Here is a 13,196-nt window from a genome sequence, read left to right on the forward strand (position 1 = left end):
CCTGATTTGCAGCGTCAACCAGACACCAGAATACAAAATCTAATACTGACTGAAGGTGTTTATTTAACATGTTACTCCCTAGCACCTGTCTCACTGTATTTATTTTAATCTAGCTTGTTCCTCCTCATGCTACTTTGAAGAACATTAATGCTGCTAATATTCTTGTCCTTATGTAGGTTCAGGTTAATAAAGATGATGTGATCTGTCTTAGCTTTGGCCAGAGTGGTTTACCTTTTATAAACTAAATGGTGACAATGAATCAACTTGCTGATTTCAACATAAATACTTGCTGATTTCAACATAAATTACTTCCCTGAAATCATACTTTAAACAACATGAATGATTATCTTCTGCTCTCTTTCATTTTAACAGTAGACTTTTATTCCAAAGAATAGTAGTCTAGATTTGCCCTGTTCTCTTATCCTGTTAGATAACAGCGAATAGCAGAAACAAACAGCTATGAAATAAAACACTGATAGCCAGAAAGGTTGATTGCATTTTGTTAATTTATTATTAGATGAAATTGCAAAACCAGTGTTGGGACAGTGTAAGTCTAGACTAAAGTCCCTGAAGTTAGCAATTTCTTCTACCTTGTGGTCTGAAAACTTAGGAATAATAAGAATGGTGCAATGAGCCAGAGCAAAGATGAGCTTGATTGAATAGTGTTCCCAGACTGATTTTTCTAATTCAGCCCTGAAAAGGTCAAATCAGGCAGCCTGCACTGCACTGGCTGTGGTGGAGTACAGCAGCTGCTTCCTACTCTTATAGCCACAGTGCTTAGCTCAGACTTAAACCACATGGGAATCTTTTTAGGGGTTTGGAAGCTTTGAACCAGTGCTGAAAGTCAAGTGTGACAGGAATAACGTGGTCCTTATAGACGGAAAATGCCTAGGTCAAATGCAAAGCTAGGGCAGGGCTGGGGGGTCTCCTTGAGGTTGTACCTGTTTGTCCTACAGCAGGTTTGGCCTACAGCATTGCACATGTAGCTTCCATGCAGATGGCACCAAATAGCAGAGGGGTTTTTTCTTAACCCTCAATCCTGCAAGTACTTATTTCTGAAGTACACCTACCCTTGGCAATCTGTTGCTGAAGACCCAGTGAGGATGTGGCTGTAAGGCAGTACCATCTTAGGGAACTGTGTGGATTACAATCTGTCTTCCCATCTGGCAAAACACTGAACCACACGTGTCCAGGTGAGAGGAGTCCATAGTGCCACACAGGACAGAACTGAAGCCAAGCTGCTGCTCAGGGTGGGGCTTTAAGGCACATTCATCCCCAGCAGCCGGCAGGAAGGCTCAGGTGTTAGTCCTGCAGCTCACTACCTGCTCTGTGGGTGTGCTCCTGCAGCTCCAAGGAGGGATGGATGTGAAATTTGTCACTGTTTTGGTTCTTCTAGCAGTCACGGTTAGTCAGACGTCTGAGAGTAAGTAAAACTGTACTTTACCTATTTCTATACTTTAATCTCTTAAAGAAAAAAAGACCTGAAGTGTGCCTATCTGGAACTGTGTCCGCTTGAGCTTTTGCAGCTCTGCACAGGACCAGAGGTGATAGGTTAAAGGTCTGTGCTGCTTTTCTTCAAAAAGTCAAACTTCTTAACTGCACAGAACATTTGGCACTTTCAGCGGAGTCAGGACTTCACCTGAGAATTTCCTCTGCAGACCCGATGTTTCTACAACAGGTGTGAGCATGCTGTAATTCTATGAAGTGGCTTAAGCAAGGAAAAGCCATGTGAGCTATTTGTCATAGGAAACATTATCAAGAAGATTTCAGCTGCTGAAGGTGTAAGACCTTTAAAGCAGTGTTTTCATGAGGGAGCACCTAGTAAAATGTCAGTATTTGTTTAAAGAGATCTCTCAAGTTCAAGCGTAAATTCCTCCTTTACAAGCTTCCCAGAGGAAATGTGTTTAGGAAATCACTTGAAAGAAAACAAAAATATTTTTCCTTTAAAGTGAAATTGCCCAAGGTGGCAGAGGTTTCGAACTACTTTTTATGACAAACTTCAAGTACCAGATTTCTCTCAGCAGAAAAGCAGTTTTGCATGCAACTTTGCTCTGTGTTCAGTGCAGCAAGGAGATCTAATAATGACACTTAAAAATTAAGCTTAACTTTAAATTTAAAAGTTAAAAAAAAATTAAACAACTTTAAAAGTTTTCAAAGCAAATTTGGCAATGCTGGGCTTGAATTCTTAGTTTTTCCTTGCAGTTTTTTACTGTAAAATAGACTCTGTTCACAGGGAAGGTAACTCAGATTCTGGAGAACATTCTTCAGGATGATCCTTTCTCAGGCTCTACTGGCTTCAGTAGGAGTAGCAAGTGTGGAATTCCTTGAAGATTTAGGCAACACATGGACAAAATCTCTCTTAGAACTTTATCCTGTTAAAATGGCCACTGCACCTACTGGCACAGGAAGGCTCTACAAATGCTTTTGTTTTCGACATATGATCTGACCAGCCATCAAGCTCTTGCACAATGGAACTGACACATGCACAGGTCAAAGTAAAGGTTCTCTTAGAATATGTTCTTTTACACTGAACCACCTGACACAGGGGAATTGTCTTTACCACTTAACTTTCCTTGTCCAGACACGCTCCATACTTGACTACAATACCTAAATGGCAGAACCCACAATAAAAATGAGCAGAATTTCAGGGTGGCTAGCTGGGTTACAGGCACACCTTACCTGAGCTGAACCAGATTTGGCTTGACCCTACCTAGGCTTGAACTTCTTAGGCTTGCCATTATACATTCATTTATTTTAGGGTGACAGTAGACATACAAGTTAAGATCTGGGCTGGTACATGTAAACTTGCAGAAGTTTCCTTTGCTTGTGGATGTGAATTGGCAGCTGTTGACAGAGGCCAGGAAAGCCATATGTTGTCCAAAATCACACCTAGCTACAGGCTTAAACATAGCCCAGCCATGCAAGGCCAGAAATAAGATCAAGAACAAGATTCTGTAGAGTGTGATGGGGATTTCCCCCTCCATAAACTCTACCCCTCTACCCCCATTTCCCATAATATAATTCAAAACAAGTTTTTGCAATTTTACTTTAAAAATCCTGGTAATCTTCCATGATCACAACTCAGTGACAGGGATTTACTGCCACACCTGCAGTGAAGGAGGCAGGACTGCATGAAGTATGCAGCAGGCTGGAAAATGAAACTTATTCCAAAGGCAGGTGGTTTAAATTTTAATTTGAGAAGATAAAAGTTTTTTCTGGAAGCTCCTACATGTATTTCATCTTGAAGACATGAAGGGAGAAATTTGGTAATACTCATACAGTAATAGCACCCAAATGCCAATTTTCAGCCTGCATTTCTTTGATGCTCTCTAACCCAAGCACCAAGGATGTTGTATGGAGACAGACAGTTTGCAAACTGATCATTATTTGATGGACAATAGCCCATCCTAAAATCCTGATTTACAGGAAATATCCATCTCCAGTCAGCCTTCCAGTTTTGAAAATGTCCATATTAACAGCAGTCCCCATAGCGAAACAGGAAAAGCATCACTGCATAACTTCATTTATATTTATTCTTTATATAGTATTCTTTTTAGATTTATGTCTTATTGTTTATAATATGTTATATTAAACTATAAATATTTTATATAGTTATAGCTTAGAACCCCTTCTATCTCTTTTTAAACTCTGTCTCAGAATTGTATTTTAACTGTGTGTATTACCATATCAGAATAGTAAGAAGCATTGGAACATTTTTCAGCATTTGAGTTCCCCTCTCAAGTCCAGTTATCAAGCAACCTCCTTGTTTTTACAGTCTAGGCTGCATTTCCCAAGAATTCTAGCATCCTGTTTTGTTCACCTGTCAACCAGGATTAGAGCCTTCTGCATAACGAAATAGTTATTGCCTTGTTTTAGGTTAAGATGAAAAGACATTCTTTGAGATGCTGAACTCTTAAAATAGCCTCAAGTTTGTTTTAAATGAGAGAAACATTTTCTGGCATCTTTATGAAATGAGTGCTAAATAAGCTGCCTCACAGTAGTTAATATTAAGTGTAGGTGATATGACAGTAAATCTCCCTCCAAGGGCAGAGCCTGGATTTTATGTTTGTAAGCCAACAACATAGGACTAAGTGCTGAAACTCATTTGTGGAAATAGCTGTATTGACACCAGAGCATATCAATACATACCATGTTCTGACTAAGCAAAATGTTAATACAATTAATCAATGCAAAGTTGTGTGGGTTTTCTTTTCAGATGTACAAAGCCTACTTTGTAACCACAAAAGAATTCCATTAGGAAACAGTAATGCTTGCTGCTAACAGCACAGGTGTGCCAAACTTGTGCAATGTGTGCAGAGCTGCAACCATCCAGCGTGAACTTGAGTCACAATTAGCAGCAGGTCTCCCATTTCAGCATTGAAACAGAAAGTGCCTCAGATTTATGGATCTCACCACGCAAGAGAAGCATTCTTCAAAGTGTTGGGGGAACCCATCCTGCTTAATAAGATCACCCATGTTTGCTGGGCTCCCTTAGTTTGTGTAAATTCCAGAATTGTCCTGGTTTACTTGGTTACATAAAGGAACAAGTAAAACGTGACCTTTCACTCAAGCAGTCCAGTTCACAAAGGTGAACCAGGTGATCTGCCAGCAGTACTGACAGGCTCCCAACAGGATTCAGGGGCGACCACCAAAGGCCTGGTCAAAACACTAACTGCTGGAGTGAAACTTGTGCAGAAAAGAGCTGCACAAGTCCTGCCTAAGTCATCTCGATTAGGAGTGGAGGGAAATGTAGAAAGGAAGGAAAAATGCCTTCCCTACTGTTATCACTTAAAGCACAGCTTTTCTTTATCATGTTTAGTCAAAGGAGACCAAAATGAAACCAGTAGCTAAGAGCAAGCACAGGAGTTGGGGGCACAATGGCTCCATCATTCATCATCTAACTCCATGGGGCATCATCTCCTCTTTTTTTCCTACATCTGGCCCTCCTTCATGAGGCAAAGACCTGCCCTGCATGTTAAGTTCTCTACAGAAGAGGCTGGCAGAATCACTGACTGTCGTGTGTCTCCTTACCAGTGCCCTTCCCTGTGCTCTGCCCAGTCCCACCTGCCTGAAACTGCAGAGGAGAGCAGTACAAGAGCCTGGCAAGCTCCCGCTGTGTTACACAGGAGGGCTCTTCATCAGGCATTACAGTTTTTCTAAAAGACTTGGCAAATCTAGGAATATCAGCCTGAAATTGAAGAAGGTCAGAAAAGTGCTTTGTGGCCCCAGAAACTGAGCAAGCACCAATAACTCATTTTAGTAATTTTTACCTGAACCCTAGACAACAAGCTTTCTCTGGCTGATTAATATGTTGCCCTCATATTTGAGAATGACAATGAAAAAAGTAGAGCAGAAGGGTATGACAAGTTTCTATAGACTAAGTTTGGCCAGATAGCAGAGAAGAAATGGAAAAAGAAAGTTTAGGCAGTCAAAGAGATTTGATACTGATCAACTAAAATGTAAAGACATATAATGAACAGTACTCATGGAAGTCTTGTTTTATGAGAGGCTTTGTTTTCACTGTGCTCCATTCCCAAGTACTCCACTTCAATGATAGAATGGCTTGCTTTCAAAGGGACCTTAAAGACCATTCAGTTCCAACCCATTCTGTCCTGTGCAGGGACAACTTATACCTTTTTCTTATTTTTTCTTTTCTTTTTTTCTTTTCAGTTTTCTTTTATTTTTTCTTTTCTTTTTCTGAATATGCTAAATAACTTTGAAAACAACAGGTCATTCCCTGGAGAGAGCTCCCAGGGAAGAAATACAAAAATAGATAACATCACTTGCTGAAATAGATAATATCACTTCCCTTCTGTCTAATCCACCACTAAGCTTTCAGCAGTTCCTTCAGCTTTAAGAGTCTCAGTGTCAGACAACAGGTCTAAATAATTTTTGAGTAAGCTGCTGTGTATTTCTTACTGTGTCACTGAGCAATAGAGACAAATTAAATCAGCAGCACTGAAAAAATCCTATTGACTGAAAAATGGCACAAAAAAGGCCACGCAACATTCATGTGCAAAACCACAGTACTTTCCTTTTAACTACTGTTTAGATCAATAATTACTAATAACCCTGATCTAATTGCTGAAACCACAAAAAACCACTTGACCCTGGGTTGGGCTGAAATTATTAGCTTTTTAGGATTTGTTTAGGATTGCCTCCTAATTTCTTCCCACTTGCAGGATTAGAATGAAGTTCTGCTGCAGGATGGCTCAGTGCTCCATAAGAGCAGCATTGATTCTCCTGGGCTCTGGGGAATTACAGGATTTCCTTGGCTCACTGCCCTCATACTTCATACACAGGAAAAAAAATCAGTTTTAAAACTGACTTTCATGTAAAAAGGTATCAGTTCTCATAACTGATTGTCATTAGAAGGTTGCCAGTGGCATTTTCATGTTCTCTGACAGAAAGACCCTCATGCTCTGCATTCATCTGTAATTCACAGATTATAAATTTCTATTTTCCATATTATAGCTGTGCTTTCATACAAAAATGTAAAAAAAATTAATTAATTGTGACAGCTTCTTTTTCATCAAAAAACCAGTGCACATCAGAATTCCTCAAGGAATACATACATGTGAAAGCAAGAAAGCCTCCTTAGTCACATACCTCTGCTATAAGAAATGCTTTTGCCTCTTTAGCACCACTCATTTGTATTTTGTGCAGAATTTCAGCCTGGTTTCTGCTGGCATCACCCACTTTCACATGCAGCCCCTGTGCTCCTGCTGCAGGGCACAGATTTTGTACATGGGTTGGATGTCAGTGGCATCCAGTGCTCCGGGTCAAAGACTGACTGAGCAGAGGGTGGTTGAATTTGCTCTAAAATGGCAACTCTGGTCATGTAAGTGGCACCTTAGTAATGTGCAGTTATAAACAAGTTGTTAAAGGACGCAATTCCCTTTGGTTAAGTTTTTTGCAAAAAGGCAGTCAGTCAGAAGTGGCCAGTGAGACACACACACAAGCCCCCATCTGGATGCATCAGGAGTTTTGCTTTATTTTCCTTGGTTGAGTCTGTGTATATTTTTCTTTACAAAGCTATAAAAGTACATCAATATTAGTAATTTTCAGTTATGAAGTGTACAAATGGCTAACATGGTGCTATATAGTGCCCTGTAAAGTGCAATACTGACAGCTCAGATCTGAGTATCAAAGCAAGGGATGGCTTTAAGTACATAAAATACGATGAGGGCAGGAGGTAGTAGCCAAGCATCAGCAAAACCAGCTGAAGCATAGCTCAGGGGACACAGCTGGCTCTCCCTAACACCTCCTGTAATGTTCAGCCATTCCACAGAAGCTGGTAGTACTGGTCTTGCCAAGTATTTTAGTTTACTAGACCTCAGAGAAGTACTGTAGTAGACTTCTCCAAAAAGCACAGCAGGAAACATCAGACAGAGTTTAAAATATAATTACCCTTCCTTAAGTTCTTATCGGACTGAATCCTTCTGTCAGGAGCTGACTAGCAAAGACAAAAGTTTACATTTTAGTTTTACCAACTCTATCTTGAGGACCCAGAAAAAAACTTAAACTTAGTGGTGCTCAATGAGCTGAATTTCCATTTGTGAACATCAATTAACTTGCTTCACAACAAGTATAACAAGTATGCTGTTGAAGAGAGAAAAACAAAGGACAACTGGGAAATAACACAGGTAGCACTCAACACTTAATTAGTCCTTCTGCACTAAATGATTATTTATAGCCCTCCTGTTTGTGTTGCTGAGGAGACAATTGCTGAGCCAGCTTCTGTCTTTCCAGCTCCCTTCTGACTGTGAAATGCCCAGGCCCTGTCAACAAGGGTACAAAATCCCTCTGTAAGCAGCAGTGGGCAGAGTGAGTGCTCCAGCTCCATTGCTGGCTGCTCGAGCTCACTGCTACAGCTGTGCCAGCATCTGTTATTCCAGCACTCAGCAAGCACTCTTGTAAGAAGAGCACACAATCATCTTGCTTACAAGAAAATTTTTGAACAGACTTATCTCCTGCTTACAGAAGATGAAATTGATTCTCTGTCCTTTTATTCTGGCTCATAACTCTTGCAATCGAGGCTAAAAGACTGCTTAGGGAAGTATGGATAGGAAGAAGAATGAAAACAAATAGGAAGAAGACTCTCTCCCAGCTTTTCCCAGATTAGTTTGAGGTCTGGGACCCAGGGGTCCTTGCTGTGCTCATTTTGAAGCATGGGTTTAATCCTGAGACCTTCATTCTAGATAAATCCCTGAGCAATATAGCTTTGCTTGTCCTTGAGCTAGTGGAGGAAATCGCTTCTAGAAGATCTATTTCTCTGCTAGCACAGAGGAAAATCAAGTCCAAAATGTTAGTATTCGTCTTAAAAAAATAAAAACCCACCTAGATTTATTATCTGCTTTTCAAAGTTCAGTGGCTTTATTTTCAAGATGGTATTAGCAAACAGGAAAAAATCTGCAGGAGATAATTCCATAGCGGAGACACATTCTGGAGACCATGGGAACCCGTGGGTTAAAACAAAACACAAAGCCCAGCAAGGGTACTAATAATTGACCTAAAAAGGCAGAGCTTTTAAATTATACTCCTGACACTTCCTGTGTTGTTAATGTTGGTGATCTTCCACAAGTAAAAATAAATCTTTTAAAATTACTTTTACATTACTGTAACAAGCCTTTACATATGCAAGCAAAAGAAGGGGTAAAGGAAACTGTTATTTAAACCACCAGTCTCTGGTGGGAGAAACTGTGAGGACAGTCTCTCAGTGCGTGAGCTGTGAGGATAACCAGCCCTTGGCAGCAGCCCGAATAGTCCTTCAGCTCGAGTGAGCATGGGGAGCAAACACGAGCATCCAGTGTGGCTGCAGGTGCAGGGCTCGGGCCTCCCTGGGCTCAGGGACATGTGCTCAGGGCTGGCTCACGTCACTGATGTGCTGCAGCTGAGGGGAATTAGGGCTTTTAGGAAAGGCAGGCTGGAAGGCAAGGACAGGGAGCTGGCCTCTGCGCAAGAGAGCAGCAGGAATGCATGGACTCTGCCTGGGGATGGAGGATGAGCTGGCTGAGAGCTTACAGGTCAGGATTACTGGGCAGACCAACAGGGGACATGTGGTAGTGTGGGAGTCTGCTATAGACTTCCTGACCAGGAAGAAGAAGCTGAGGCCTTACTTCAAATAGCTGGGAAAATCCTCAAATTTACAGGCCTTAGTCTTCATGGGGGACTTTACCCTTGTTGATATCTACTGGAAGGGCAATACAACAGTGCTGAAGCAATCCACAAGCTTTGATGTGCATTGATGGCATCTTCCATGACAAGTAACCAAGAAATTGGCACAGAAAAGCACTCGGGTGGAGACAAGATACTTGCAAACAGAGCTGACTTGGTCAGGGGCATGAAATCAGAGGCAACACTGGCAAAAGTGTCCATAAGGTGGTAGAACGTGGGATTCTAGGAAAAGGGAGCAGGGCAAAAAGCAAGATCATGGCCCTGGATTTAATAAGAACGGATTTACAGTTTAATAAGAACTGATTTACCTCTTCAGAAGTTTGGAAGAATCCCATGGAATGTGATCCTGGATAGAAGAGAGGTCAAGCACAGCTGGCTTATGTTCAAGGGTCACCCCCTCCAAGCATAGGAAGGTCTGTCCGTACAAATAGAAACCCAAGGAATGTGTCAGAAGGCCTGGCTGGATTCCATTAGAGCTTTTAACTGCACCAGAACCTAAAAACAATGTGTGGAACACGGGGAGAAAGCAGACCCAGGTGACCCAAGTGGAATATAGAGTTGTCTGATTATGCAGGAATGAGGTTAGGAAAGACAAAGATGAGCTGGAGTTGAATCTGTCAAAGGATGTGTGACAAAATGTTCCACAAGTATATCAATAACAAAAGAAGGAGGAGTGAATATGAAAACCCACTGTTAAACTGGACAGAGCAACTGGTGCCAAATTACATGGATAAGGCTGAGGCATTCAACACTTTTTTTGTCTTACTCTTTACCATGCAAACTAGGCAAACTAACAAGAATCCCAGGTACCTGGGACCAGAGGGAATGTTTGCAACAAGGGTGATTTATTGTCAGTGGAGAAGGACCAAACTAGAGAACATTTATAAAAACTGAATATATATAAGGGCACAGGACAAATAGGATGGATTACAACCAGTCCTGAGGAACCTGGTTGGTGTCATGATGAGGCCACTGTCAGTTACCTTTGAACAGTCATGGCAAGTGGAAGAGGATCCTGAAGATTGAAAGAGAGTAAGTATTACCCTTATCTTCAAGGCAGGCAAGAAGGAAGATCCAGAGAACTACAGGTTGCTCAGCCTCATTTCAGTCGCTGGGAAGATGATGAAGAAAATTATCTGAGAAAGAATTTCCCAAGATCTGAAAGACAAGATAGTCATCAGGAGTGGTCAGCAAAGCTATATGAAGGGGGGACATCGTGCTTGACCAACCTGGTAGCCATCTCCAATAATGTGACTAGCTTATTGGTCTGGAGGAGAGAGATGGGTTTTGTGTACCTTGACTTCAGGAAAGACTGATTACTGTCTCTTGTAATATCATAGACAAGGTGACAAAGTATGGGATAGATCAGTAAAGATTGAGGCAGACAGAGAACTGAATGAAGGACCAGGTCCAAAGGGTTGTAATTGGTGCCACAAACCCCAGGGGTCACCATGGGAGACAGTAGAGTTCAACACCTCCATTAAAGACCTGGATGATGGAAAAGAATGTGTCTGTGGCATGTTTGCAGATGACAACAAACTGGGAGCAGTAGCAGATGCACCACATGGTTTTGCTGGCCTAGAAATAGAGAGGAAACCCACAGAGTTCAACAAGGGGAGATGCTAAGTCCTGCATATGGGGAGGAATGATGGCAGGCTGGGAGCTGGTAGGGAACAGAAAGAGAAATCTGGTTGGTTTGTCTCTCATTTCACAGGACCTCCAGGGCCTGATAATGAGGGAAGGGGCATGAACACATGACTTGCTTGGTCACAGAATGGCTGCTTGTCTCATAAAATGGAGTTAATTAAGCTAACCACATTATCAGAGGCTGGGAGCAGAGCTCAAGCAGGACAAAGGGACCAGATGGCCCTGCTTGAGCAGGGGGAATGGACCAGATGACTTCCAAAGGTGCCGTCTAATTTCAACCCCTCTGTGATTCTGTGCAGCCAAACTATGACTTATCCCTCTTATATATGTGTTGTTTCTAACATTGCTATTCCTCTTTTTAGCTTTGTTTCCTGGGGCCTTTAACTGCTGCATGAAAATTTCAGATGACATTCCCAAAGGAATTCTCAGAAGAGTGGAGAGATTTGAAATCCAGAAAGCTCATGGCCTGTGTCACCTAGAGGCTGTTATGTAAGCGATATTTTGTGTCTTTCACTGTGAAAGGGATGCTGCAAGTTAAAACCTATTAGGCAGCATTTAAATAAGTAGAATCTTTTTCTTCAAAAAACAATATCTAATGTGATTTAAGAACTGTCCTTCCTTGTGATATTTAAACTTGATTGTTTAAATCGATTTTTTCAGTAATAATACTAAGTATTATTCAGCCTTCATTGACACTTGCTTTATTTTCATAACTGAAAAATTACTCATGCATCTTAGGACTTATCTGCTTTTTATTTATCCCCTAAAACTTTTGTCTAAACTCATGAAATCAGCTTTACTTTTGTACAGAAGTTATATCAAGTTGCTTTTTTTTTCTGTTGCAATCACACCTTTTGGATTAAATTGGTACATTTTCTAGACTTTTGCATGATGATCATGACAGTCATAATAACAACACAGTAGTCTGCTTATATATTGGCCATAGAAATGTACTGCTTCGCACTGTGGTTCTTTTCGCACTGAAGTAGTAAAGCCTTTGTTCAGATTTTGGAATGTAAAACTTAGATCCTAATGTATTTGAAACCAGAAAAAAATAATAAACACAGCATAAAATCTAATTTAAGATTAACCAAGTCTAACTTTGTGGTCTTCACAGGTGAGTGATAATTATGATGATTTGTAAAAGCTGGGATTTTTACTTTTCTTCTTTGAAACTGACAACCATTTTTTTCTCTGTTAGTCTCCACATGAAAGGCAAAAAGTTCTGTGTGAATCCATGGAATAGAAAAATCAAAAAGATGATGAAGAAGATAAAGCACAAGATTCACAGGAACAAATCTCATGTTAGAAAGCAGAGAAGAACCAGAACTACCAAACAGAAAGAACAGAAGCAGTAGTAAAATGAAGCAAGACCCACGATGAAGATACTGTGGCATACGGCACTAGGGGAAGGATATCAGATTTCACTACTGATGGATGATTGCAGCATTAAAATTACTTTTCAAATCTCCATGTGCTAGAGAAAGCAGAGGCAGAAAACATCACCTATACTCAGAAAGATGCTGATCTGATTATCAGACAAATGACAATATGTTCCTGGTAATGTCTTGTAGCAAGTGCTCACTGTACCTCCTGGATTTTTTGGCAGACATAAATCTTCCTCTCTCTCATCCTGCTTTTACGGCAACATCCCCTGTGATTTCTGTTTTAACATGCTGTTTCTTCTCATTCCTCCATTTTCCCCCGTCCTATCCTTGGTCCTTCTTCTTCCCTGTCTGCAATCATCTTTCTGCTGTTGCCTGTTTTGTTTACATTCTTCCATTCATTAATCTTTCTTTTTTCTTCATCTACTAAGTTTTACAAACACTTTTTCAGATACTTTCAGCTTATTTGCCAAAACCATGTCTTTTATCTGTTCTAAACAATCTCTGCTCCCAGCTGTTACCATCATGAAATATAATTTCAGTGATAATATCTGATCCTCTTCATAAGACTCAAAGTGTGGCACTGAGAGCTATGCAATAAAGATAATCTCTATTGCTTTTGTTCATTCAGTTTTGTTCATTCAAATACTCAGATCCTTTAGATGGGTCCTTTCTATTCCCTTGCTGAATTTCTTTTCTCAATTATCTTTGCTGAATTTCTCATAATTTGGACTGAGGATTACGTCTGTCCCTCAAGGCCCTTTTTTGGAAGCCTAGCAATGATGACAGTCTGGCTACCCACTACATAGCCTCTCTTCCCACTGTACAGAACTGCCTTCTTCCGTGTGGCACAGTCCGGATTCCCTCCCTCCTTCCTTGGAAACTTCAAAGTAATTTATTATTTCTGCAAAGACATCTCATCAACAGCACTTCTCCTCACAGACACGTATACAGAAAGCAGCAAATGAGGGACAAGAGAGGTCTTTA

General features: G+C 40.8%; 1 protein-coding gene across 1 annotated transcript; it reads left to right on the forward strand.

Moving 5' to 3' along the window:
- Positions 1–1,201: 1,201 nt before the first annotated feature.
- On the forward strand, positions 1,202–12,835 carry CCL28 (C-C motif chemokine ligand 28). Its single transcript, XM_014884279.2, has 3 exons — positions 1,202–1,423; positions 11,187–11,313; positions 12,026–12,835. Exons 1-3 carry the CDS (start codon positions 1,360–1,362, stop codon positions 12,180–12,182), a joined length of 348 nt encoding a protein of 115 aa, XP_014739765.1. The 5' UTR covers positions 1,202–1,359; the 3' UTR covers positions 12,183–12,835.
- Positions 12,836–13,196: the final 361 nt, after the last annotated feature.

Source organism: Sturnus vulgaris, chromosome Z (genome assembly GCF_052056855.1).
Source record: "Sturnus vulgaris isolate bStuVul1 chromosome Z, bStuVul1.hap1, whole genome shotgun sequence".
Lineage (NCBI taxonomy): Eukaryota > Metazoa > Chordata > Aves > Passeriformes > Sturnidae > Sturnus > Sturnus vulgaris.

What these genes read in the sequence shown, in the direction of transcription:
- CCL28 (XM_014884279.2), top strand. Translation starts at nt 1,360, where the DNA reads ATGGATGTGAAATTTGTCACTGTTTTGGTTCTTCTAGCAGTCACGGTT. An exon ending in GGTTAGTCAGACGTCTGAGA is followed by an intron (nt 1,424 to 11,186) that starts GTAAGTAAAACT and finishes TCCTCTTTTTAG; the next exon opens with CTTTGTTTCCTGGGGCCTTT. An exon ending in TGTCACCTAGAGGCTGTTAT is followed by an intron (nt 11,314 to 12,025) that starts GTAAGCGATATT and finishes TTTCTCTGTTAG; the next exon opens with TCTCCACATGAAAGGCAAAA.